Source organism: Canariomyces notabilis (genome assembly GCF_033297395.1).
Source record: "Canariomyces notabilis strain CBS 508.74 unplaced genomic scaffold N656scaffold_29, whole genome shotgun sequence".
NCBI lineage: Eukaryota > Fungi > Ascomycota > Sordariomycetes > Sordariales > Chaetomiaceae > Canariomyces > Canariomyces notabilis.
Genome location: NW_027041851.1, coordinates 332346 through 358575, shown reverse-complemented (window position 1 = coordinate 358575; position 26230 = coordinate 332346). Strand labels below are relative to the sequence as shown.

General features: G+C 57.2%; 9 protein-coding genes across 9 annotated transcripts; 5 read left to right on the top strand and 4 right to left on the bottom strand.

The window, feature by feature from the left end:
* Positions 1–134: 134 nt before the first annotated feature.
* N656DRAFT_739244 (uncharacterized protein) lies at positions 135–8451 on the bottom strand (the record flags this gene model as incomplete). The annotated part of the gene is made up of 6 exons (XM_064812779.1): positions 135–1488; positions 1545–4988; positions 5097–6463; positions 6517–7404; positions 7462–8205; positions 8286–8451. 6 exons carry the CDS (start codon positions 8446–8448, stop codon positions 340–342), a joined length of 7755 nt encoding a protein of 2584 aa, XP_064666436.1. The 3' UTR covers positions 135–339.
* Positions 8452–8974: 523 nt separating this feature from the next.
* Positions 8975–10562, bottom strand: N656DRAFT_717389 (putative aminotransferase; the record flags this gene model as incomplete). The annotated part of the gene is made up of 3 exons (XM_064812200.1): positions 8975–9564; positions 9659–10373; positions 10413–10562. The coding sequence occupies 3 exons, from the start codon at positions 10560–10562 to the stop codon at positions 8975–8977; spliced, it is 1455 nt and encodes a 484-aa protein (XP_064666435.1).
* Positions 10563–11683: 1121 nt separating this feature from the next.
* On the bottom strand, positions 11684–13115 carry N656DRAFT_771568 (uncharacterized protein; the record flags this gene model as incomplete). Its single annotated transcript, XM_064813870.1, has 4 exons — positions 11684–12167; positions 12255–12643; positions 12712–12819; positions 12888–13115. 4 exons carry the CDS (start codon positions 13113–13115, stop codon positions 11684–11686), a joined length of 1209 nt encoding a protein of 402 aa, XP_064666434.1.
* Positions 13116–13859: 744 nt separating this feature from the next.
* N656DRAFT_801548 (uncharacterized protein) lies at positions 13860–14694 on the top strand (the record flags this gene model as incomplete). Its single annotated transcript, XM_064818134.1, has 3 exons — positions 13860–13938; positions 14004–14293; positions 14347–14694. The coding sequence occupies 3 exons, from the start codon at positions 13860–13862 to the stop codon at positions 14692–14694; spliced, it is 717 nt and encodes a 238-aa protein (XP_064666433.1).
* A 293-nt stretch (positions 14695–14987) lies between these two features.
* Positions 14988–16075, top strand: N656DRAFT_717362 (NAD(P)-binding protein; the record flags this gene model as incomplete). The annotated part of the gene is made up of 2 exons (XM_064812199.1): positions 14988–15032; positions 15092–16075. 2 exons carry the CDS (start codon positions 14988–14990, stop codon positions 16073–16075), a joined length of 1029 nt encoding a protein of 342 aa, XP_064666432.1.
* Positions 16076–16556: 481 nt separating this feature from the next.
* On the top strand, positions 16557–17557 carry N656DRAFT_760830 (cysteine proteinase; the record flags this gene model as incomplete). Its single annotated transcript, XM_064813223.1, has 2 exons — positions 16557–16912; positions 16981–17557. The coding sequence occupies 2 exons, from the start codon at positions 16557–16559 to the stop codon at positions 17555–17557; spliced, it is 933 nt and encodes a 310-aa protein (XP_064666431.1).
* A 281-nt stretch (positions 17558–17838) lies between these two features.
* Positions 17839–20415, top strand: N656DRAFT_801545 (uncharacterized protein; the record flags this gene model as incomplete). Its single annotated transcript, XM_064818133.1, has 1 exon — positions 17839–20415. One exon carries the CDS (start codon positions 17839–17841, stop codon positions 20413–20415), a length of 2577 nt encoding a protein of 858 aa, XP_064666430.1.
* A 712-nt stretch (positions 20416–21127) lies between these two features.
* N656DRAFT_801544 (uncharacterized protein) lies at positions 21128–22105 on the top strand (the record flags this gene model as incomplete). The annotated part of the gene is made up of 1 exon (XM_064818132.1): positions 21128–22105. The coding sequence occupies one exon, from the start codon at positions 21128–21130 to the stop codon at positions 22103–22105; it is 978 nt and encodes a 325-aa protein (XP_064666429.1).
* Positions 22106–22212: 107 nt separating this feature from the next.
* Positions 22213–25963, bottom strand: N656DRAFT_801543 (uncharacterized protein; the record flags this gene model as incomplete). The annotated part of the gene is made up of 5 exons (XM_064818131.1): positions 22213–22230; positions 22315–22614; positions 22691–23092; positions 23182–25171; positions 25242–25963. The coding sequence occupies 5 exons, from the start codon at positions 25961–25963 to the stop codon at positions 22213–22215; spliced, it is 3432 nt and encodes a 1143-aa protein (XP_064666428.1).
* Between the last annotated feature and the right edge of the window lie 267 nt (positions 25964–26230).

The window sequence follows — 26230 nt, the reverse complement described above, 5'->3', positions numbered from 1 at the left end:
CGGTTGCTTTTCGAGATTGTTAAGTTCAATGATATTGCCTGGCAGTGCCGGTCCGTTTGGACCCTTGCTGCCTGGCCTCACCAAGTGTCTCGATGTTCACCTGAATTTCGCCAGATTAATCAAATGTTCTTGAACTGTGATCATGCTTGCACAGTAAACACTTCTTACATCGATCGATCAATAACTGCAAGCAAGACTTTACAATGTGGTCTAATATCTTATCCCGACCGGATTATCATATCCGTCCATCCAAGACTCAAAAGACCAATGTCAGCGACTCGCGTACTTTACATGTCCACTAACAGCCTGCCAATTGACCTGAGATGAGATCTCACCACCTCACGACTTGGGATACTTGACCTGACTCGCCTTGACCACCAAATCGCATATCGCTGCCACCGACCTGCCCCCCATCAACTCATATACCGCCACATCGGCCGCAAACACAGTCGCAAACCAGTTCCTGACCTCGACAGCGACCAGCGAGTCGACCCCAAACGCGTGCAGCGGTTGCCGCGCGTCCACGTCCTCGGGCTTGATCGACAGCGCACGCGCAAGCTTCTTGGCCAGGAACTCGCGCACCACGCCCGCCCTCTCCTCGGCCGTCTTGGCCCGCTCAAACAGCGCCGCGTAGTTCCTCTCGCCGCCCCCGGGCCTTGCTGAGGACGCAGCGGAGGACGAGAAGGCGCTGAACAGCGGTCGGCGCATGAAGTCGGGAGGATCGAGGCCACGGGCGAGCAGCTCGGCAGGGCTGCCGACGCCCATAATGATCTGGCTGTGTGGCGGCGGGTGAGAAGGGTCGCAGAACATGTCGAGCGCCGCGAGGATGTCGGCCTCCTCGATCTGCCCGAGGTCGCGCAGGCCGCCGGAGAGCTTTGAGCCCAGGCCTTCAGTCTCGGCTATGACGCCGATCCCGCGCACGGCGCCAAGGTCGATGGACGTGGCTTTTTGCCCGCACTGCTGGCGATGTTGGGCAAGGGCGTCTTGGAACGTGCAGCCGGCTGCGTAGCTGGCTTGGCCCGCGTTGCCGATGATTCCGGAGATGGAGGAGAGCAGGATGAAGAAGTCAAGATCGGTGGGCAGGAGGGTGTGGAGGTTCCATGAGGTCTGGACTTTGGAGCGAATGGTGCGCTGCCATTGAGCGTGCGTCATGGTTTCGAAGATGGAGTCTTGCAGTACCATGGCCGCGTTGATACAGCCTCGGATGGGATGTTTGCAGTCGCTGACCACCTGTGCAAGCTCATCAACTACCGAGACGTCGCACTTGGGCGTAGCAACGTTGACGCCTTGTCGCGTAAGCTCGTCGATGACATTGGCAGCGTCACCTGTGGATGGGACCCCTGATCTTGACGGCACGATTAAGTGTCGAGCGCCTTTCTGCGCCATCCACTTGAGGATGGATCGGCCGATGCCGCCCAAACCGCCAGCAACAAGGTATGCGGCGTTGCTGTCGAAACTCCACGACCTGCGAGGAGGAATGAGGTGTTTCTTCCATGACTGTCAGCGACGGGAACAGGATACTCAGGGGAAGGGTAGGTATGTACCTGCACCTCGTGGGCGCGATCGAGATCAATGACGACGCGCCCTGTATTCCTACCGCTTTGGAAGTATCGAAAAGCATCCACTACGGCTGATGCCGGGTAAGTGTGCACAGGACTCGGCGCAACCAGCACGCCATCCCTGACGAGGTCCATCACCTCACGCATTAGCCTCTTCCCCATGTCCGGACGAGAGGCCATGACGTGGCGGAGGTCGACGGCAGAGAAGGATACGTTCTTGGCAAACTGCGCCATATGTAAAGCCGAATTTGCTTGGATGTCGACCTTTCCAATCTCAATGAAGCGCCCGTATGGCGCAATGCATTCCCACGATTCGCGCAGGCCTTCACCGGCAAGCGAATTCAACACCACATCCACGCCGTAGCCATCTGTCAAGCGCATGACGCCCTTGGTGAAGCTCGTGTCTCTACTGTAGAGCACCCGCTCCTCCTTGACCGCATCCCCATACGTCTCCAGCAACAGCCGCTTCTTATGCTCGTACCCCACCGTCGCAAAGACCTCGGCCCCGAGGTACCTCGCGATCTGGACCGCCATCTGGCCCGTTGCACCCGCGGCAGCGTGCACAAGCACCTTCTCCCCCTTCTCTAACCGCGCCACCTTCGCCAGCGACTGCCACGCCGTGACAGCCGGGAACATGACGGCACAGGCCTCAGCAAAGCCCAGCGCATCCGGAATCTTGATAACCGCCCTCTGGTCAGCGCGAGGGAACATGCGCATGCACCCGAAAGTCAGCAAGAACACACGGTCCCCCGGCCGGAATTCCTCGCACCCTTCTCCCACCCGAGTTACGACGCCCGCGCAGTCGCCGCCCAGCCCCTCCTTGATCTCGCCCGGCAGCCGCCCCAGCGCGATGAACACGTCGCGGAAGTTGAGGCCCCACGCTTTGGCTTCGACTTCAACCTCATTCGGCCCAAGCGGGGCGGATCGATACTTGGTGTCGTCGACGTAGCTGAGCGTTTCGAGGGAACCGGGGCTTTGGACAGCGAGGCGGAGGGGCGGGCCAGGGAGCCAGCGCTCGGTTGTGACTTTTAGGGGTGCTGATGACGGATCGGTGGTGGCAAGGAGAAGCTCTTCGTCCAGGGCCGGTTCTTGGATGAGGCGGCCGACGTGGAGCAGCCCGTCGCGGACGACGTACTCGACCTCGGGCGTTGCGGCGGGGCCGAAGGCGGCGTTGAAGACGTGTGCTATGTGTCCGGCTGCTTCCTGGATTGACTCGCAAGACGTATGATCTTGGATGGATAGTGAGACAATACGGCTTCGCGCGAACTCTGCGCGGAGAGTGCGGAGGAGGCCGTCCTTGAGGCCGGAATAGGGGGATTCAGCAGGGGATGGCGAGGAAGTGACCCAAAGGAGGTTACGGGATCTCTGTGCCAGGGTCTGCAGCGACTTGAAGGTGGATTCGGGTAGTTGTGCGAGGAGTGATCCGTCAATGTCGCCGAGAAAGACCACGTCCATGCTGGAGAGGGCGTCGTTGCTCGCTAATTGCGAGATGGTGATCCTCGAAGAGTGCTCAAACGGGGCTTTGCCTGTCATGCATGACACCAGGCCCTGCTGGTAGTCACTGGGCTGGTCGTCGATCACGAACAGGGCGTTCCTTTGGTCTGCCGAGCCTGGCGATGAGGTATCATCAACCATAGCTGACGAGACGGCAACTCGGTACCCATCCTGCTGGCCTGCGCCTCGCACAACCAGATCGACACCCCAGAAGCCGCTGTCCTTCAAAAACCTATCCAGCGCAGCGTCACTCTTCACTCGCCCTGCAATCCCAGACTCCTCGTCACCACCCCACCAATCCGGCAGTACCCCCAAAGCAAACCCCTCCAGAAAGTCCAACTCAAGATCACCCCCCGCCGTATCAAATACGACCAGCTTCCCTCCCGCCTTCAACAGCCTCCGTACCCGCCCTAAAACCCCATCTCTATCGACCATCCTTGTCCCAACAAAAATCATATCAAATTCCCTTTCTTCCAACACCGCGGCATCACCAAATTCAACAAACCTCACCCGCTCGCCCACCTCCATCCCCGCCAGCCTCCGCTGCGCCATGTTCAAGAACGTCTTCGACCCGTCAGCGTCAGCATAGACGAACTCCGTAAACGCCACGCCGCCCGTGCGCTGCTCAATCTCTCCCAACACAGACAGGACGTGCTGTGCCAAGCCACCGTCGGTGCCGGTGTTGAGGGCGAGGATTTTCTGAGTCGGGGACTGGTGGGCCGAGAGGTGCAGAAGGGTGGTGAGTTCTAAGGGGAAGGGGGGGTAAGGGAGGTCAAGGTCAGGGCTGACAGTGGAGGTTGCGGGCTCCGAGGGCGAGAAGAGTGGGTGGGAGGAGGAGGGGGAGTTGATGTGAAAGAGGAGTTGGGTTGCTATGGCTGTGAGGGGAGGTGAGAGGGCCGTTAAATCAGCGAGGATTCCCTTGTTATTGTTTGGGGATTCAGTGCTGGTAGTCGAGGTGTCCTGGAGCCGGGATGCGAGCCAGGAGACGTATTTCTTCATGTGCGGAGGCGCGTCGGGCCAGCCGGTTGCTTGGAGTTGCGGGAGACAGCGCCGGACAACTCTCCGCACTGAGCACGCCAGCTTAGAGCTGTCCTGTTGACTGGGCGATGTGACGGGTGTGCCGTGGATGTACTTGAGGCAGTACTCCCGCAGCTGGGACGGACTCAGCATGGACAAGCTCGGCTTCCACTCGATGCTGGTAAGAAGCTTCCGCCGCCTGCTGTTCTCGGCACCCGACTTGTCGCTTGTGGCGATTGGGGACATCTCGAGACACTTGATGTGGCACAGCGGCAACCCCTGGTTGGAGAGCACCGTGAGGGAAGACACCAGCCCGACACCGCCGGACTGGATGGACTTTGTGCAGACCTTGAGCGGACGGGCCTGCTGCTGGTCCTGCTGCCATCCGGAGGCTGTGATCCAGACATCCTGCATCTTGTGCGGGATGCAGGTTGGCAGGGACTTGGTCATGCCCTGCGACGGAGCGGCCGAACATACCTGGAACGCGGCGTCCAGTATGGCTGGGTGGACCAAATGATGCGACGAGAGATGGCCAGACGCCGGCTGGATCTCGGCCACGCTTTGGTCTTCGCCCCAGCATACCCCCTGGGCAATGGCGAACAACTCGCCGTATTTCAAGCCGTGCTCGCTCTGCCATGCGTAAAACTCGCTTTTACCCACGGCTTTATCACAAACAGCCCTTGCCTCGTCATAGCCCCTCGTCAACAGCTCCGTCCACGCCCTCTCCTCCCGCCCGCCATCGATCTCCTTGCCAGTCGCCCCGACACTGTCCTCCAACACGGTCACCACAGTGCCCCGGAAGCACTCGTTCCAATACCCATCAACCAAAGCACAAATCACCACCTCCCACCGCCCACCCGTTCTCTCATGCGCCTGTCCTCTCCCAGTCAGGTAGGTCATCACCTCGGTGCCGTCCGTCTCCCCCCCTCCACCACCACTGGCAGTACCGGTACCCCCCTCCCCATTCTTTGCATTGCCATTCCCATTAACCACAATAGGCCTGGCAAACACCGCCTCTTTGACCACCCACCCTTTAACCTTACCTTTATTTCCCCCTTCATCATCCCCCTTCCCCTCCACCCCTGTCCCCTTCCTGTTGTCCAAGTCGAGTTGCATCTCCCGCACAGCCTCAACAGCCATGAGCACCATCCCCGCAGCAGGAACCAGCACCGACCCGCCCACAACATGGCCCGCCAGCCACGGCATGTCACGCACTCGCAGGGTTTTACGCCATGTCGGGCGGAGCGGGTTCCACTCGGCGCTGTGCGCGCCTAGGAGGGAGGTGGCCGCGGGTTGCGTGCCCGAGCGCAGGCGGAATGCGCGGCTTAGGCGGGATTCACACAGATACGTTTGGGGTTGGGAGGTGGTGGTGGTGGTGGAGGGGCGGGTGAAGGGGTAGGCGGGCAGGTCAATTCTGAAGTTGGATGTTGGGGGTAGACTGCCTGTGAGGGTTGGTGATGGGTGGTGGTTGACGACAGGGAGGGAAAGGGGGTATCCTCGGGTAAAGAGATGGCCGGCGAGGGCGAGGACTGCTTTGGTGGGAGGGTCCGGCTTTGACAGGACAGGGAGGTAGGTGAAGGGGGATTTGGCGCTAGCAGTACCACCAGCAGTGCTAGCTTGGTGGCTCAGGGTGTCAGTCACAGGCCGACGTAAGGCGCCGTGCGGACCGACTTCGAGGAAGGTGGTGATGGGTTTGATGGCGTCGGCGCGCGGGGCGGCGTGGGAGAGGTACAGCAGTGCGTCGGCGAAGCGCACTGGTGACACAAGATTGTCGACCCAGTACCTGGGCGAAGAAAGAGTGTGGCGGGAAACTTTTTGGCCTGTCACGGACGAAACCATGATGATGGAGGTGTTGTTGCGTTGGTCGAGAGAGGCCAGGCTGGCCCCGTACTCGTCGGCGATGGCCTGCATGGCTGGCGAGTGGTACGCGACACCCGTGGTCAGCTTGCGCGCGAAGATGCCGTTTGACTCCAGATGTTTCTGCAGCGCGTCGATGGCGGCTTCGTCTCCGGAGAGCGTGACGTTACCAGGGCTGTTGATGCACGCGACATGGATGTCGCCGAGCTCTGCTGGCAGGGAGGCTCTGTCCAGATACTCCTGAACCTCGCTCTCGGGGATGTTGACCGAGACCATTGCGCCCGGTTTGGTGGATGCGGCTGCCGCGCGAAGTCGTCCTGCAAGCCGCCCTCGGTGGTAGGCCACCTTGCAGGCTGAGGCAAACGAGAGAGCGCCAATGGCATATGCGGCCGCGATTTCCCCGGACGAATGCCCAACCACGGCCGTGGGGACGATGTCGAAGCTGTGGAGAAGTTCGACGAGTGCAAGCTGCAGGGCTGTGCATAGCGGTTGGCTGAGCTGGGGGTCATCGATTTTGTCTGGTTGTTGCATGGCATCTGGTCGGCGATCAGTCGCATGCACACTATACAGAGGAGCCGGTACTACATACCGAACAGCGACCAGTCGGCCCCTAGATCGCGAAATACAGTGTCTGCCTCCTCCATGGTCGATCGGAAGACGGGATACTCGACCAGCGCCATGCCCATGTTGGCATACTGTGCCCCCTGGCCGGTGAAAATGAAGGCCAAGCCAGCGTCTGCATGAGGCGACGAGCGCACAAGGGGCGGCGTTGACAGCGCGCTTGCTTTATCTTCATCGTCCGAGCGCACAACAGCAAAGGATCGCCACGTCATGATGCTCCGTCTTGCCGAGAGCGTGTAGGCGAGCTGATCTAGGGACTCGGGATCTTGCACGTGCGTCTCCAGGTACGGGACGTAGCCCTGGATAGTCCGTTTAAGGGCCTCTTCGTCCTTGGCCGACCAGACGAGGAGTCTGTACTGGCGCTTTGCAGCTGGTGCCGTGCCATTGAGCAGACTGGGACCGTTGCCGTTGGTCATGTGCATGCTCTTTCTAAGCTTTGGCGTCAGATGGATGCGTGTATGGTGGTTCCCGGACGGAAAGCCCAGTTCCCGCAGAGCATGGTACGCATCGTCCAGAATGACATGGCCGTTGGACCCGCCAAAGCCAAACGAGTTGACGGAAATCCGACGGAGCCCTTCGGACGGCCACTCGACACACCGGGTTGGAACAGCCAGCTTCATCAGCTTGGCGTCAATGTTGGGATTCCACTTCTCAAACAGGGCATTCGGCGGGATGATGCCCTTTTCGAGGATCATGATGGCCTTCAGGATGCCGGCTAGGGCGCTGGCGCCTTCGAGATGGCCAATGTTCGCCTTGACTGAGCCGACATAGAGCGGGTCGGCCCCTGAGCGGCTGCGCCGGAATACGCGGCCAAGAGCCTTTGCCTCGGTTGCGTCGCCAATTTTTGTCCCCGTGCCTAGTCGTTGTAGCTGTCAGAACCAAGCATGCTCAGGGGGTCAGGTAGTGCGTTTACCGTGAGCCTCGACATAGCGCGTCGACTCCAACCCCAGGCCGCAGCTCTTGTACACGCTCCGGATGAGCTCCTCCTGCGATGCAAGACTGGGCTGCGTAATACCCGGCGTGTGGCCGTCCTGGTTAGCGCCTGTGCCACGAATAACGGCACGAATCACGTCCCCATCCCTCACAGCATCCGCGAGCCTCTTCAAAACAAACACAACGACGCCCTCACCCCGGCCATACCCATTGGCACGGTGGTCAAAGCTGTAACAGACACTATCAGGCGACAGAAAGTTCATATTGTGCATGTGCAGCGACATTTCCGGACTCAGCATGACATTTGACCCCGTCACGAGCGCCATAGAGCTCTGCCCCGTCCGCAGTGACTGGCACGCCAAGTCCAGGGCCATCATGCTCGAGGAGCAGGCCGTGTTGACCTGGATGCTGGGGCCCTTCAGGTCAAAGTACCAGCTCAGCCGGTTGGCCAGCAGACACATAGATGCCCCCGTGGCCGTGTTAGTGGGTGCCTGCTCCGGGTCTTTGGTGACCATCTTGATGAAGTCGTCGCTCATGGACCCGGAGAATACACCTGTGGCGGTGCCTGCCACTTTGTCTACTGGAAGGCCGGCGTTTTCTAGGGCTCGGTATGCTGTCTCTAGCAGCATGCCCTGCTGCGGGTCCATGGATGAGGCTTCTTTGGAGGTTATGGAGAAAAAGGGGGCGTCAAAGATGCCGATGTCCGATTTGAGGAAGTGCGCCCCTCTGGATCGCAACTGGTTTTGTAAGTCAAGATGCTCGGCTACGTACCAGGGAGTGAGATGCTTACGAGGTTGATCTGACGCGAGTCAGGGTCGTCCGAGTAAAAGGTTTGAATGTTTGCCCGTGAGCTAGGCCACTCGGTCATGACATTTCGGCCGCTCTCCAGGATCTGCCACAGACTGGAGTCGTCCTCGGCGCCCCCTGGCAGCCGGAAGGAGAAGCCGATGATGGCAATGGGCTCCATTGCAGCGAAGTGGCTTGCTGTCGTTGATGGGAGTTGTCCTTTTGCTCAGCCCCTGGCTGAACAGGAGCAGCAACGCTGGTTCCGGTGAGGTGGTTTGTCTTGAAGCTTGGCTAACCAGTGGACCATGGTAGGTTTGAGGTCGACGACACCCCGGTACTTGAAGGCGGTACCGAGGCGTCACTCGCAGCATCACGATAACAAGCGTCTGAAAGCCTTACCCGACTAGGCAATACCACGGCCCCCAACGCGGAACAGGCACACCCGCAGCGGGTGTGGGTGGATAGCACCCACCCGTTGCCCCTAGGCAAGGCACGCTCCGCAGAACCGCCACACCAATACATGGCATGGCGGGCATGCGTGGCTGTAAGTCGCGTTCATTGGACAGGGAAGCGATCACGTATGCGGCACTTCTCTTTGGTCGCAAGCCACTAAGCACTACCAAGTCACTGTAGTACTCAAGGGACAGGCTATATTGCGACAGGCAACAGTGTTCCCTCTCTGCGGAGAATCCTTGGCTGATACTGTGTTACACCATGCCGAACCCATCAAGACCCTCGCTTCTCATCCACTCGTACACGACACTTGCCGCGTGTGTAACCTTCGCATTGGCCCGTCCCTCCTCGTTCGCCGTCACTTCCTCAACCCAAACGAAGATGGCGTCGACAAGCCCCTGGACCTGTTCGTCCGTGTTTGCCGCATGGAACGAAACCTTGATGCGGCTTTGACCAATGGGCACGACGGGGTGCTCAATGGGCCAGACGCAGTATCCCTCGGCGTGGAGGTGGAAGTACAGCCAGTACATGTACTGCGGGCGCGTCCAGACGGTCGAGATATGCGACTGAAAGGCGCGGCTGTCCCAGTCGTCGGCCAGCGGGACCGAGAGCAGGCCCCTTTCCCGGGCCGTGTGCCATGCCGGGTGAGATGTCAGCTCCTCGTAGAAGAAGCGCACCACATGCTGCACGCGCTCGCGAGCCGCCTGGCCCTGCTCGCTCTGCAGCAGCGCGTACGACGCCCGGATGGTAGCCACCAGCGGGAAGGGCGGCGCCGTGGTGAAGATGACCGAGTTGGCAAAGTTGATCAGCGCCGTCTTGATGAGCGAACTGCCGAGAACAATTGCTGATGGAGATGTCAGCGGTCAGCAGCCACTCAGCAGCCAGTCAGCTCCAACCCTCCCTCTCGACACGGGACAGAAACACCAAGAAAAACTGACCTCCACTGGCACCCATACACTTCCCAAAAGTATGCACCCTTACCGCGATCTCTTTCTCCAGCCCCAGCGCGCTGACCAACCCTTCCCCCTTCTCCCCCAACAAGCCTGTGCTATGCGCCTCGTCCACAACGAACTGCACGCTCCCTCTCAACTCTTCAGTACCACAAACCTCCCTCGCAACCTCCACCATCTCCCTCAACGGACACACATCCCCATCCATGCTATACACCGCCTCCACCGCCACCAGCACACTCCTCCTCCCCGCCCTGACCAAGCCCTGCTCCCTAACCACCCTACCCAGCACCTCCCGAAAGTCTTCCACATCACCATGCTTGAATTCAAACTTCTCCATCGCCAAACTGCGCGCAATCCCCGCATGCGTGCTGGCATGCACCAGCGCGTCGTAGAGCACCACATCCCCCGGCCGGGGTATGGCTGTCCACACGGCCACGTTTGCGTCGTACCCGGAGGAACAGAGTAAACCGGTCTCGGCGTGGTGGAAGGTTGCGATGAGTAGTTCGGTTTGGGAGAGGTAGAGGGAGTCGCCGTCGAGGAGACGGGAGCCGGTGGAGCCTATATTTATATTTACGCCGGGGGGGTTTGCGGTCGTGAGTTCGGAGAGGAAATGGTGGTAAAGTTGGCCGGTGGCGTTGAAGGAGAGGATGTCATTGGAGGCGAAGTCTATCTTCTTGCTTTGTTGAGGGTTGTTGTCTGACTCAGGGGTAAGGGATGAGGATTGCCAGTCCGGTGGGACAATGGTTCGCAGGGAGTGGGCGGCGCGCCGATCGTTGAGAGCCGCGGCGAGGTTGGCGTGGAAGGCGCCGGCAGACGGGTCCGCGGCCGGTGCGAGTCGCTGGGCGCGGATGCGCGTCGTCAGAGCCGGGGTGAGGATGTGCGAGTGCATGTGCTCTGCCGGGGGTGGACCCGGTGCCACTGGGCCGGTGGAGGAGCTGGGGTCAGACATGGGCATTTGCCGGTAGGCGGGAAGGATTCAGATCAGATTGCCAAAGTGCCGGGGCCTCTGTCAGTGTCAGGGGTATCTCCCCGGGATTTGTGGTTTGGTTTACTTTCAGGGGTGCTGAAGAGTTCCGGGCTGATGGGAGAATAGACAATACTCGTACTATGTGATAGTTTAGTAGCTCGTTAAATGCAAATAATAGTACCTAAACAATAAGATAAAAATTCCTAAAGAAATGGAGGAATAAGTCAAACAATAGCCATCTCGCAGTGTCTTTTACATGCTCTACACTGTAGCATTGGGGGCCATGCATGCGTTGCAACCCACTGATCACATCAGATCCAGGTAGCACATCATGCCGTCTCTGCAGCGAAGCTCTTGTGGGCGGGTAGCATCCGCCTTGAAATACTGTGTATGTGGTCAAAGTTGCTGTCGATTTACCAAGGAGCGATATGGGGTAGGTTGGGGGCCAGACGGGCTAGTCACGGCACGGAGTCGGCAGAATGCGGCACAGTTCATGTAGCTCAGTGCTCACCATGCATGGAACAAGAGTTTCGCACCCAAAACCTGCCGGCATCTCGCAGAATCGCTCGGAAGGTTGGACACGCAGCGGACTCGCACTTGTTGGTGGTCTCGGACTTTGTTGCCCGGTTTTCCGGCTCATCCATCCGCCCGCAAGCATCGCTACCTTGCCAACCCCTATGCCCAAATCAGTGTCGTGTACTGGCTGGTGTGGTCTGCATGCATCTCGGTGAGCGAATATTGCGTAGCAAGCATTAACCCGCTTTGAGGTTTGGTTTGGGGCAAAGATAACGACCATCAGCGGCGTGGCGGGCACATATTCCTCGCCGTAGGTAGGCCTGAATGATTCCCCACTCAACTCATGTGAAGGCCGGGGAGGGAGCTTGAACAGCCCCTCATCTTAGCACGATGTGATTGTGACGATGGTGGATGGGATGTGTCGTGAAACTCTCAACTCCCCAAGTCAGATCCTCAGGTGCACTGGATGCGGCGGCGGAACTTAGATCATGCTCCATTCACAGCGGTTCGAGTGCCAGCTCTACTAACTACACCATATTATCCGCATCCTTCCCCCGCCCATGTTCCGCAATAGACGGAAGCGGCGCTTGCGACGCCCGATCCGAGCCGGCATCAAGCACATCATAATCCCCGCGAATCGAGGACAGCATGGTGGTACTGGTAACACCCTGCGTCTTACCAAGCTCCGTCTCCTGGAGCTCGGTGATGGTCCACATGCCGCGGCGCTTGCGGGTCAAAGGGCGGGGCAGCGTCGGGGCGCGGATCGCGTCGTTGGCCTTCTTGGACCAGCGGGCGCCCGACTCGCCAAAGGACCGGATCAGGCTGACGACGGATTCGGAGAAGGGCAGACTCTTGACCACTTTGGGCATGGCCGGGAGGCCCATGATCATGAAGCCGATGCCAATCTCGGCGCTCGAGTAGAGGCCCAGGATGGGCATCCAGTACGTCAGGTCGGGCGAGTCGATCAGGGGTACGAGCGAGATTAAGCGCAGCGCGCCCATGATGCAGCATCTGAGTGACGAAAGGGGAAAGCATCAGTAAACCAGACCACTGGCAAGGTCGGATAGCTCATGCAAGAGGTAAAAAAAAAAAACTCACAAAAGCCCCACGGTGAACAGCAGCGACACGCCCAGCTTCCTGTGAAACGACACGTTCATGCGCCAGATGGCCCAGTTGGGCAGGGCTAGAATAGCCAGGTCCGAGATGAGGTTGACGATGGCGGCCGAGGCATTGTGAGCGGCAATGTCGACTTTGCAGTAGCCGCCCTCGTAGAAAATGTCCCATATCTTCTGCGAGGGGATGCACTGGAAGATCTCGGCGAACTCGCCGACCGTGTAGAAGATGACGTTGCTCCAGATGAGCGCGTGGATGGACCAGAACATAAAGTTGCGCGACGGCGAGGCGAATATGTGCAGCCAGTCGATCAGGATGGACAGCTTGAGGCACATCATCGCGGGACCGTAGAGCAGGGCGCCCAGGTGGACGTTCTAGTGCGGTGTCAGTGGAGGCCTGTGATAGAGGAGAGGACAAGCCCTGTCCATGCTGTGATACTCACATATAGCACATAGTTCATGTCGTGCAACGGAAAATTCCACTGGTGATACCCGATCCCTGGGTAGGCCGAGGCATGCCAGATGACATACTGGAAGCCGCCATATAGACCCTTTAGACGATCGGTTCGACATTAGCATCGATAACGAGTTGTCGTGAAGAAAAACGAGGAACGCATACCAGAGCGCAGACCAGAAAGGCATCGGCCAGCCCAAACCACCTCTTCGTCAGTGCTCTCGAGATGAGGCGGACCACGACCGAGAGCGTGGCAATGACGCTCCCCGTGATGATGATGGCGAACCCCAAGGTATGATTCCCGTCCGGACTGTCAAAGTTGGACACCTCGCCCGGCGGGGGAACCATGGCCGGCCCGTCCGGGTTCATGTCAGCAGGGAACCCCGAATCCATCGCGAGAGCCGGTGCGCTGTGCGAACAGGATACCACTGGAACTTGACCGATGCGATGGCGGTATAGACAAGGAAGTCAGGTTGGCCTGGCCGTGTTCGCAAGGCCCATCTGTAGGTTGGTTTAAACGTAATGTGTCGGGATTTGGGATTGGGATAACCCGACCCCAATCCCCGGGCCCCGTGGGCAGGTCATTCTAGAAGACAGGAGCCGAGACTTGGGGGCCCCTGGTGGGTGATCTGGCGCTTCTACGCCGCTATGAGGCGTGTGTGTTACAGTGTCAGTCTAGTCCTTGTGCCACCCGGATAAGATGCAGCTGAGTGGTGCGAGTCCTGGGACATATATTGTCTGACTTCCCCTACATACTACAGGCCGCTCTGAACCTACCTATGTAGACAGCAAGCGACAGTGTGTACTGCACTGTACAGTACATCCATACATCCGGTGCGCATACGCTGGCAGTACAGCACCGGCTTGGGGTCGCTGCCATGTGCGGCGCAGGCTAACAGTAGCCTGAGCCGCCAAGGGGCAATTGGCGCGTAGAATTCTCGCCTTCTTGGCCTGCCGCTCGGTTAGCAACTCGGAACTTCAAATAACTTAGCCGCCAATCGATGGCAGCCTTCAGTTTGTTTTTGTTTTAGTCCGGCGACTAGAAAATTTCAAGGCTGGACTTACCTAGTACGCACCTCCATTTCAACCTGATCCGTTCAAGCTACGCCACAACCAGCCCGGTTGGAACTCGAATCAATGGAGGCCCAGCAGCAGCAGAACCAGGAGAAGCAGCAAACCCCCCAACCCCAATACCAAATCACATGCAAGGGGAAAGGTGAACATCCATACCTGATGAATATCATGCCCCAAGACCGACCATCGACCTAACAAGACACACAGAATATCTCGACCGCACCGCCCAGGTTCTCACCGACGCCTTCCTGGGTGACCCGGTCTACACCTGGCTGCTGTGCGATTTCCCGCTCGAGGACCAAAAACCGGTCCTCTACAAGCTGCTGCGCTCCTTTTTCACGGCGGGCTCGCTCAACCATGGCATGTTCATCGAGGTCGACAACTTTGGCAGCTGCGGGCTGCTCATGCCGCCGGGATGCAAGGTCGACAACCCGTTGACGCTGATCCCGGCCGGTCTGATCTCGGCCTTGTTCACGATTGGGATTGGCGGGTGCAAGGTGAGCGATCCCGTACATACCTTTTGCCCAGGACTCATGCTCAATGTCAACAGCGCGCCGTATTTGAATACGGCACGGCCACGCACGCCATGATGCCCAAGGTCCTCACAAAAGCCGAGCAGGACAAGCACTGGTACGTCTTCATCATGGGCACCGCCGTCGACCGGCGGAAGCAGGGACTTGCCGGCGCCCTGCTGCGCTACATGCAGGACTGCGCGCGGAGCGACGGCCGCGTGCTCTGGCTCGAGGCAACGACCGAGTATTCGCGCGACCTGTACAGCAAGCACGGCTTTACTACGGTCGGCGAGGTCGTGCTAGGCAAGGGACAGGTCGGGCCGGGAGGGCTGCCGAAGAAGGGCGGCGAGGGCGTCACCATTTGGAGCATGTATTGGCGGCCTTGAGCGGCAGAGCGTAGCCCTGACGCCTGAAAGACGAAGGAACGGACGGATGATCCAAGGGTACCTGACTGAGCCCGGGTTACGTAGCCCGTGTGGTGGATGTAACTTGGGGGCCAAGTTCTCATTTGTCCGGTCGGACCATGTTCTCGAGTTCTCATGCTACCGACAGTCAGCAGTCAGCATGGACTCACTTTATAATGGCTCTACGGCTTGCACGCCGCAACTGTAATCTATTGTGCTTTCGGTTTGGTTCTTTTTGAGGTTGCTTTTGCTCCTTGGTGTATCCAGAGGCAGCCATGGGGAATCTAATATCCAAGAATGAGTTCCCCGTCAAGGATCGAGTAAAATGCTCACCGAATTTCGCCGCAATGATGCCATCCTGCTCACCACCTGACCCCAGGTTGTCCTGATCACCGGCGGCTCGCGCGGCACCGGCCTCGAAGGCGGCCGGCAGCTCGCTGCCAAGGGCGCACACGTGGTGATCGTCGCGCGCGACATCAAGCGCCTCGAGGAGGGCCACGCCTACATCCGCGACGGCGCCCTCTCGCCGCAGACGCAGCGCTTCCACCACATCTCGGCCGACCTCACGGACGCGTCCGAATGCCAGCGCGTCATCCGCGAGACCACGGCCTGGAACAACGGCGCCCCGCCCGACATCGTCTGGTGCTGCCATGGCAGCGCCCACCCGACGCTGCTCGCCGACACGCCCACGGAGCAATTCCGCGCCCAGATGGACCAGAACTACTTTTCCTCGGCCTACATCGCCCAAGCCGCCCTGCAGGCTTGGCTGCCGCACAAACAGCCACAACAACAGCAACTCTCCAAGCCACCAATGCCCAACACCCCACTCCCCGCGCGGCACCTCATCTTCACCGCATCCTTCGTCGCGCTGTTCCCACTGGCAGGGTACTCCCCTTACTCCCCCTCCAAAGCCGCCCTTCGCTCACTCTCCGACTCCTTGTCAATGGAATGCGAGCTGTACGCTGCCGCACACCCTCACGAACCACGCATCCGTGTGCACACCCTGTTCCCCGCCACCATCCTCACCGAGGGGTACGAGGCCGAGAACCGCATCAAGACCGACCTGACCCGGAAGCTCGAGGAGGCCGACGCGGGTCAAACCCCTGCTGAGCTCGCACGCAAAGCCATTGCGGGGCTTGAGGCTGGGCAGGAGCTGGTTGCGACTGATTTCTTGACGGGACTGGTGATGACTACCGTTATGGGTGGGAGTGTGAGGGGTGGGTTTCGGAGGGGGCTTGGCACGTGGCTGGTCGGGTGTGTGGCTGGGATAGTGATGGTGGTTGTCAGGGCGAGCATGGATCGCGATGTCAGGCGCTGGGGTAGGGAGCATGGGCCGAGTGGCATGAGGAGGGCGGTTGATTGACGGACTGGTGAAAGTTGTCAAAATGATGCGCTGCCCTGTGGTGGCATTTTGCTGGGTTGAAACGAAGTGGCGTCCGAAGTAAGTCAAATTGGGTCTGACGTTCCAACTTCTTAAGTTCTTGCACCGATAACGGACACTTCTAAGTTTCCAAGTGGCAAGAAGTGCAAGCTTTTGTTTGCACGAAGCTCGTTTTTGTTGTACAACTTCCGACCCGATAAATAAGGTAGTTCCTTCGTTGTCTGCAGGTTTCGATCGCATACCTTGGCAAGTGCTAGCGCCCGTATTTATTTAGACCTCCGAAGCTGCGCTGCTGCGGGGAAGAGCTGCCTGTCAGGTGTGTCAAATTTAGGGCGTTACTGTTAGTAGTTTGTCAGGCTTTCAAGACAGATGGCAGGTGCCAGGTGCAGTGAAGATCAAACTTCGAAACTTCAATCGCAGGAGTCAAAGTAGGCGCTTTCATTCAACTTACCCACCATCCACAATGGCCCGGAACGTCTACACTCAAGATCAGCTCAAACGCTATCTCGAGCACATCCAATTCCCAGGAGATCATGACTCTGTCCTCCGAGATGCATCCAACGACCCCCTCGGCCTCCTCACAAAGCTTCAGATACACCACATGAGCCACGTTCCGTTTGAAAGCCTGTCGCTACACTACTCGCGGTGTCGGCTCTTGTCGCTCGATCCGGAAGATTTGTTCGTCAAGATCGTTGAAAAGGGCAGAGGCGGGTATTGCATGGAGGTCAACAGATTTTTTGCCACGGTACTGCGAACTCTCGGTTACACCCTCATCAGTGCCGGTGGCAGAGTCAGGGGACAGGCTGGATACAACGGATGGTGAGTCGCTTCTTCATCAAGAAACTATCATTCCTGCCCTAGATCGCTCACGGCCGCGCACTGTGCAGGGACCATATGGTCAACCTCGTCACCATCGGCCAGAAGCGCTACCTGGTCGATGTTGGCTTCGGGTCCAACGACCCTCCCTATCCGGTCCCGCTTGAACACGACTACGAGTTCGTAGGAGTGGCACCTTTCCGCGGCCGGCTGCAGTACCGTAGCCTGGACGAGCACTCCGATCCCAGTCAGAGGGTCTGGGTGTACTCGGGCCAGGACGACGAGAGCTCGCCATGGAGGGATCTGTATGCCTTTGTCGAACTCGAGTTTCTGCCTGGTGACTTTGAGGTCATGAATCTCAAGACCATGACGACGCCACAGAGCTTCTTTGTGCAGAGCGTCATGTGCATGTGCACAGTTCTGAATTCAGAGAAGACGAGGCCGGTTGGTCTCCTCATTTTGCACAGGGACTATGTCAAGAAGCGCATGGGAGACAAGTCCGAGATTATAGAAACACTTGGGTCGGAGGATCAGAGGGTTCATGCATTGGAGAAGTACTTCGGAATTGTCCTCGCTCCAGACGAGCGAAAGGCAATTCAGGGGCTTGCGAGCGAACTGCGGCCAAGGGCCAAACGCGACCATGCATAAACCGACAAGATGGATGCCTTATTAATGTCAATTGTCAACCAGTCAAGCCGCCTGGCACAACACACACGGATGCGAAAGTAGCCAACCACTGCGCTCAATGTCAAGCCTCACAGCCTCATCACACCCATCGGGCGGGGTTGGGCTGATAACTCAGAGTCCTTGTCATCCATATCGCCTTGACTTTTGTCTCCCCTCATCTTCTGCCCATTGTCTGATCGGAAGGGCATTAAAACTGTTTCATCGTCTGTTGCTGCTCTCAGTCTGAACTATCAACTTTGAGTATGGGTGACTCCAGTTTGCAGGTCGCAAAGCTTGAGCTGGCGGCGAGGAGTCTTGACCTAACCACGGCGTTGTCGAGAGCAGCATCATCATCCAACTTTCTTCTAAAGGGCGCCTGGGAGATTGGCCAGTGGCTCGGGCGTGAAAAACTGAACCAACATGAACTCCTTGACTTCATGGAAAAGGCTAAAAGCCTCGCGTATGCGAACAAAAACGGCCTTGAGTTCTTCGACCAAGTCATTTGTGGCACCGATACCGTCCCTGTTGGGCCCCTATTTCTGCAGCAATCGGGATCACTCGGTCGACTCATGGCAGGTGACCCAAACCTGAGCTGGATAGTATCCACCGTGGCAGGCCTTTTTCAGCATCACAGGGATGACCAGCTAGTGACGAGCAAGTTAACCGAGCTGATCATGGAAGCCTACCGACCCCAAGAGGACCCAGACGCGAGGCTGGGCCTCGCCTCCGAGATGCGGTATAGTCCCGAGCGCGCCAGACTGCGGGCCGTTGCGAGGAAGATCGTCTCGAGCGTGTGGTATAACGTCGTTAACGCCGGCTGTGATACAATTCCGTTGCCCCAAGAGCTTTTGAACCTGTGCCCAAGGGGACACTACCTGGCCCCTGAGGACTTTGGCCAGGTCGTCAGTACTATTACCAACCGGTGCAGGTCAAAAGCCATCTTGCGAACCGACCATCTCTTGCTGGATGTTCTTCAGTGGCTCCTCCTCCATTATGACGGGACCATCGTCGTCAACGTAGCAGGGGAGATTGTCTACCATGTCGATCTTGGGACCAGCCGTCACCGGGAGCTGGAAGTGCGTGTTTCATCGCGATGCTCGGTTCACGAGAGCGACATGGACCGTTGCACCGGCAGGAACCAGTGGCAGATCCTCGACCATATTTCCGGCAAGTTTGAGGACTTGCTCCGCGCTGGTGATTCGGCACCCCAGTTCAACGACGTGCCCTCATGGCCGGGAACCCGGCAGAAGCTATACGACATTCCTCGTCCATACCACGCTGACAGTGTCATGTGGAACAAGACCTTGCAGATTGCGGTGAAGTGCTCTGCCCAATCGGTTCTGCGATGGTTGCTCGCAGTCCCGCTATCGGCCCAGTCAGACTTTGAAGGCCCGGGGTTCAGCGCCAGACCGGGCCAGCGCGCGGGCCCACATGACACGACGGTCTCTCTGATTCTCAAGAGAATTCCGGCAATGGTTAACATGCAATGGGGGTCCTGTTCTTTCGTTATAGATACCTCCGTCACTGGCGGTGCCGTCAACGAGACACCCTCGAATATGTCCACGGAGCAGCGCTTGCACATCCTCCTCGAATACTTTCCAGTTTTGGCTGACATCCAGAGGAAATTCAAGGCCGACTGTCGGTGCCCGGGATGCTCTGAAAATGGATTGAACATCGCTGCCCTCCAGCCTGGCTGCTTGAGGCGTACCGCGGTGGAAGAAGCGCTTATGCTCTTAGCCCACGGCATCGCTGATGGTTTCGGAGTCAACGACGTCTCATCGGTTTCCGAAACGGGGCCAATAGTCGACGCAATAGCAGTACTACTCGTGGAACTGGTAGTAGAGCGGAAGGTGTGCTGGGACACGTGGTTCACGGTAGCTTCATGTGTTTACCTCGGCTGTCCCTTCGAAAAACTCATTGAGCCGTCGCATCTTGAAGGAACCTCGGTGGCGGCCATCCAGTTCGGAAACCTGGCGACGTCGGCCCCGTGGCTAGACTTCACCCGTGAGATCGCAGTAAAAGGATGCTTCGGCCTGATTGGATCCAAGGGCCGGCTGGGGGTCGTGCCGAACAGCGACGGCCAACAGATGGGGTTTCGGGCCATCGAGGAGAACTTTGCCAGCATCAGAACCGAAAGTACTGAGGACACGATTTCTTTCTGTCTCCGCTTCCGGAAGGAACACTCAGCGCTTGATCATGACTTTCGTCTTTGCGAAGACGAGTCGGCCGTGGAGAGTGATGTGATTCTCTACCCAGAAGACGACAAAGTGTACCGGCTTCTGCTCCGCATCAAAACAAAGACACACTGGCGAGTCGTAGACCCCAGCGACGCGTTCAGCGCAGTGATTCGGATGCTTCCCCCGGCCCCCAGCTGTGAACATCACCATTGTGAACATGAAGTTCAACCCGCAATCGGTTTAGTGATGCCTCTCTTGACCGCCAAGATCTACACCATGGACGAGCTCCTTGGGAGATGGCCAGACAACACCACCCGGAGTTATGATTATACACCAGGAGCAAGTGGGCACAACGACAGCGCGGCGAATTCTGGAACATTTTACATTACCAACCTCCTAGACACACATCTGAAGAAGAACGTCGCCCTGGCTCTTTCCGTCAACACAGTAGCAGTGCTAAACTATCCCGAACTCACATGCTTGCCATGCATGCTCTATCATGCGAGAAATTCGCACAGAAAGCAACTGCGCGATGTCGGGCATGTCCCTCCCGCGGATCGCCACATCATCAACATCAGGACTCATCTAGCAGAGCAGCGTAGCACATTGCAGCTTCCTTCATCGGTCAGTCGGGCTGAATTCACCCATCCACCTGTCGATTGATGGCGAGCTCCATCCAAATGGTTCCGAGCAACGAGCCCCTTGTCCGAATACCTAGGACCTTGATCAGAGGTATATTGTCTTGTGTTGATGTTTCTTTTTACTTTTCGGAAAGATCACCTCGCTAGTCATCCCCAGCGTTAGCTACTATATAAGGACGCAGTGCTCCAATGAGCGTTACAAACTGTCTGGTGCTCTGGGGCCGTCTGTTCGAAGCCTCGGTCAGGGGCAGGTTGGCCGCTTTCCGTTTCATGTTTTCATTTTGGAATTCTTGATCAACCTGGCAGCACAAACCTTACACGCTACCTATACAAGAATAGGGAGTCAATTCCGGTTTCGAATCAATTCCAATGCGTGCTGTTCTGCTCATCCAAGGCGTTGTCAGTCAGCCTAGAATCCTGCCCAATCCGCTAAAAGGGGCTGAGCATGCATGTCACGGCGCCATGTGGCTGTTCAAGCCCACACCATGAAAATTTGGCCCCCATTCGAGAAACTCCAAGCTTCTTTGGTCAGCTAGGAGGCCTACGATACGGCACATATATAGGAGCTGTATGATGCATCCAAGTTGTGATGCTTGGTGTTCACCCCTCATCTTCAGGTGCAGGTAGCAAACAAATAGTTACCTTAGTTCTAGATTCTCTCCAGCTCCTCCTCAGACAATCGACTCAGTCCGCAATTCAATCTACCCGAAAGCTTTTTCTTCAGGTGCTACACCATGTCACGATATCAGACGCGGTCCAAGACGGGGGCCTCTAAATCAGAAAATGAGGCGTGCAGAGAAACCGACGAGCTAACACCGTCCATGCTGGTCCATGATCAGGCCAACAATGGATCCTCCCACGCAGATCGCGACTTCAAGCAATTCTGCCGCCTTCCCGCAGATCTCCGACTCCAAATTTGGCGAACCGCGGCGTCTTTGCCCTCGTCAACACCAGGCGTCTGCTATTTCCACTCAACCGGCATCATCTCAGGCAACGGGTCCACCCCATCGAGGTGTACATACGACCCCCTGATCGTCCACGAACCCGTCAACCGCGCCCTCCTGGCGACCAACACCGAGGCCTACGACGTGGCAATGGAGGCGTCGCGGCGCGCAGCAACACGCCCCTACGACCCGGCCATTGACATCCTGTTCATTACAGACTGGGCCAGCTTCGAGCACTTCACGGGCACGGTCTGCGGATTTAACGGGGAGGAATGGATCGAGCGCATCCAGCACCTTGCGCTGCCGCTCAACCGCGCCGACGCGGGGCTGTGGCTGCCCATCGCCATGTCTCGGCTGAGATCGCTCAAGACACTGTCGGTCGTGTACCCGGCGGCGACGGGCCGGTTCAACTTTTCCGCGTCCGTTCCCTTGCCCAAAGACAGGAGCACGCCGCTGCGGCTTATGACGGAGGCGGAGCGCAAGGGGGTGGTCATCGCGGCCGACTACATGTACGGGACGCCGTTTGGGGAGTTTCCGGTCCAGTGGGAAAGTGACGTGGACCAGCATCTGGAAATGATTGAGGAGAACCTGTTGCGAGACACACGACCTAGCGGCCACGACGAGGATGATGAGATGTTTGGGAGGAAACCGCCGATATGGGATCACAAAGCTGAGCGGCTGGCGCTGACGTACCAGGCGAGAGTGTTTGAGCCGGTGAAGCTGAGGGTAAAGAACTTTAGGGACAAGACTCGGGATGTAGTGGGTTAGTTTCTACATGTGAGTTGTAGGGAAAGCTGTGGATGGTTTCATATAAGTATTTGTGGTACTTTACCGTACTTATATATATGGCTCATGGGAAACTATTCTTGGTTCTCTCAGTTAGGTGTCAGAACCTGACCAGCGTTTTTGTCAGTACACATCATGGATACATAATCTTTTGGCTTCGGCTCTTGCAGCATCGTCCCTTCATCACGTACCTGAAAAGAACACTGCAGCGACTCATCCACCTCCATGACAGCGCCCAGGTTGTCAAACTCATCCATGTAATTCGGCGATGTAAACAATTTGACGAGCTTGCGCCCGGCGCAAAACTCGTAATCATGATCGAGTGCATCTCCAGAAACACAGATCAAGTCGAGATTATGCTGGTCCACAAACCGAGCAATAACATCGGGGCCAAACGAAAAGGAGACTCCCTCCTCCGATTCAACCCATGAGGAAACGTCCTCTTTCGCAGTGGCCCAGAGCAAGTCGCAGGCGAGTCCGCTGTCGGGGATCTTTTTGATGGGGGTACTCGATGTTAGTGCCCAGCACTTGTATAATTGGAGGCATATGGCTGAACTCGAAACTCACCACTAGTGGTCGCCAGAGACGCCGTATTAGTTCCAGATGATGGAGATCCGGACTCAAGCCCCTTGGGACTGCCAGGATTCTCTCCCCGATAATGGCTGCAACAGGTAGGCAGTCGAAGCATTTGTTGAACAGTTTCCATACGCCGGCATCCAGTTCTGCCCGCTTGCATTCATCATGAAGGCCACATATTCTACTTAGCTCGCGCGTTTCGTGTCTTCCTCGTAACAGGAATACATGCTCGGGATACTTAATCTTGAGACCCAAGAGGAGGCATATCGTCTCGATAGATCGCCAGTTGTAGACATAGTTGCCGAGAAACAGATAGCTGCTCACAGGAGGCAGACCGTGCAGGGTAAATAGTCGTACAAGTGCGGGAAAGTTGGCGCGAAGATCACCGCATACCTAGGAAGTATCCAAAGGCTGTCAGCACAGGAAGAGTCAAGAGAGAAGTACCCTAACCGCCGACCACCGGTATACTATAATAACTATACCTTGATTGGTGCGGTCAACTCCAATGGCGAAGGCTGCGAGAGGAGGACCTTTCGAGCTTCGATACAGAGATAGCGAATTTCTTCGGCCGAAGGCAGGAATCTCGGTTTAACTCTGTGCTTTCCGGCTTGTAGTAGACGGCTGATAAGGTTGTCAAGATCACAAGCAGGAGATGTCGAGCAGGAAGTCGCTGCTGCGTTGGTATTGTGTTGGATTTGCGTACTAGTATGCCGAAAGACTGCCCTTTCATCTTGACGGGATTCTGTCATGGAGTTTCGCCGATTGTCTGCCTGGATATTCTGGTGTCCTAGAAGGATGGCAACGCAGTCCTTTCGTGAACTATGCTGTGCGCACGACAGGGGCGTGAGTCCGCCTTGCGAGGCTGCGTTGACATCAGCAGCGCCATGTCTCAACAGTGCTTCCAGCACCGGTTTATGGCCTCCGTACGCCGCGCTCAGAAGCGGTGTCCAGTTGTCTTGGTCTCTGCAGTCCGCGTCGATATCGCATCTTGTTGCGAGCAACTGCTCAACCACCGTTGCATGGCCATATTCGGCGGCCAGGGCCAGCGGTGTTCTCCCGTACATGTCCCTAGACTCGACGTCGACCCGGGTATTCTGCAAAAGAAGAGTAACAGTGGTGGTGTTGCCCCTGGATGCCGCTGCCGCGAGCGGAGTCTGACCGTAGATGTCTTTTGCATTTTCTCCAACAGCCTCGATCTCCAGCAAGATGCGTGCAATTTCATGGTGATCCTGCTCGCCCGCATACCATAGCGCAGTCCTCCCCTCCATATCGGAAACGCCGGGGTCTAAGGCGCTCTGGCCGAGCAGGAGCTCTACCATCTCCTTGAATCCTCCCCTAGCCGCCAGGTGCAACGGAGTTTGGCCAGCCCAAGTGTCGGCGGCATTGGTGTCAACTCGGCCGTGGTTGAGGAGCTCTTTTGCCGCCGCTGTCGAATCCTCTTGGGCAGCCCACCACAGGGGTGTCCGACCGCCGGCATCTCTTGCGTCGGCGTAGGCATCATGGTGCAGGAGCAGCCCTACCACCGTTTGATGCCCACCACTGGCAGCATATGACAGCGGCCCCCTGCCTGAGCGGTCTGGGGCATCTATCTCAACATTGTGGCCCAGCAACAATGAAATAACCGCGTCATGTCCATGCTCGGCCGCGAAAGAGAGGGGAGTTCTTCCGTTGCGGTCCGCCACGTCCAGGGTAGCGGTTCCTTGCCGCGTTGTGACCTGGTCCATGATGAAATTCAAGCCGAACGCAGCCATGACGTGAATGTTTAAATTTGTGGCGCCTGGATCAAGACCGCGACGAGAACGCGCCATCCATCCCGCACCGCTGTCTCGGAAAGCCGCCTGCACGCTGAAGGATACCAACGGGGAGTTCAACAGAAGGCGCAGGGCTAAACCAGAGATTGGCTCTTGCGTCGACCGGGCATGGACGCCCCAGTACCGGGCCGCGTAACCCAGAAACGGGTATAGCTTCATTGGGAGTTCACCCGATGTGCCAGTCTGGTCTGCGAAGCAGTCGAAGGAGAGATAGGTGAGACACACGGACGCAAAATATTCTTCCTGTACCACCCCAACCCAGATCGGCCTTACGCGTTGAAAATATTCCTGGGCGGTATAATGGACGAGACGGATCACGTCGCTTTCTTGGTCGATTGTGACCAGGCCGGTGCAGACCAAAACAATATCCTCTGCATCGACGATGTCATCCATGTTGAGCTCTCCCTCGCCTGCGACAACCGAAAGCGCGTGGCGGAGTTCCCCTGTCGTCAACGGCCTCTGAGCAGACACGATCCAGCCTATAGCCCTCTTCGCCAGAGATCTGTCTTCTGGCGGTTGGGAATCGAGTCTCTCAATAGCCTGGCTGTATGCTTCATCGATGGACTGGGAGGTCTGTGATAGTTTGTCTAGAGTTGCCAGAACCTTTGCCTTTGTTCGTTTATCAAGCAGCAAATCCGTATAAAGTCGGGCGAGGAGAAACCTTGAGAGTAATCATGTATGTCAGTACACGAGAACCTTCCAATCACATGCCATGCGTGAAAAGAGCTCACATGCCGCCCACCGTTGCCACAATCTTTTCCACCACCAGCTGTTGGAGCTCAGGGTCTTTCTGGATGCACCTTGGGAACCGGTGCATCTGGCAGTTCACAAAGCGTCGGACGTCAGTGTCTTTTGCACTGATCTCCAGCCTGGGATCTGTTGTAAAGTGGTCCTCAATCTCCGGAATGGACCGCGATGTGCATAAAAGACACAATTTGCCTTCTCGTTGCAGATGTCGAAGAGCCCCCAGAAGTGAGGGGACGACGCCCTCACTGTTGGAACACTCATCTAAAGCATCAATGACAATGTAAGTGGCCGCGGACTCCGTCACCATGAAGCGGAGCTCTTTGAGTATGTCATCAAGTGACAGGTTTGACGATGTCTTGTACTGCCGGAGTAAGGATTCGGTAACCGCTGAGCGGAATCGCAAGAGCTGCTTTAGGATGGACCCAAGAAAACTGACAGTCGACTGGCTGCTCTGTGATTTGTAGTTGCAATACACGTATGCTACCCCAGCTGAGCGAGCCTGGGCCGTCTTCAAGAGATAGTCGACTGCGATGGCCGCGATTGCTGTTTTCCCTGCCCCGGGGATGCCGGGACAAAAGAGCGTGCTACTGGAGCCTGCTTCCAACCATTCGGTGAACTCCGGGGATTGGAGAAACCACAGTCCGGATCCTTGTGGTAGCTTGGCCAGTATATCGGACTGCTGCACCGCGTAGTCGGGAAACGACATCCACGCCAGGACGGCGTCCCGAAGCTGGTTTTGGTCGATCTCATCCACCTTGGACTGCAGAGCGGGTAGTGAGTTCTTGATGGAGAAGGTATCGTTCAAAATAAGCCTATTACTGCTGACGATGTCGTCCGCGGTTCGCTTAATGGCTCGTGACAATTTCCTGAAATCAATGTTAGAGCACAACAGAATACGAACAACAAACAACGAAACGGAAAGTTAAAGAAAAAGATCAAAAAAAGGAGGAAGAGGAAGAGGAAGAGGAATAGG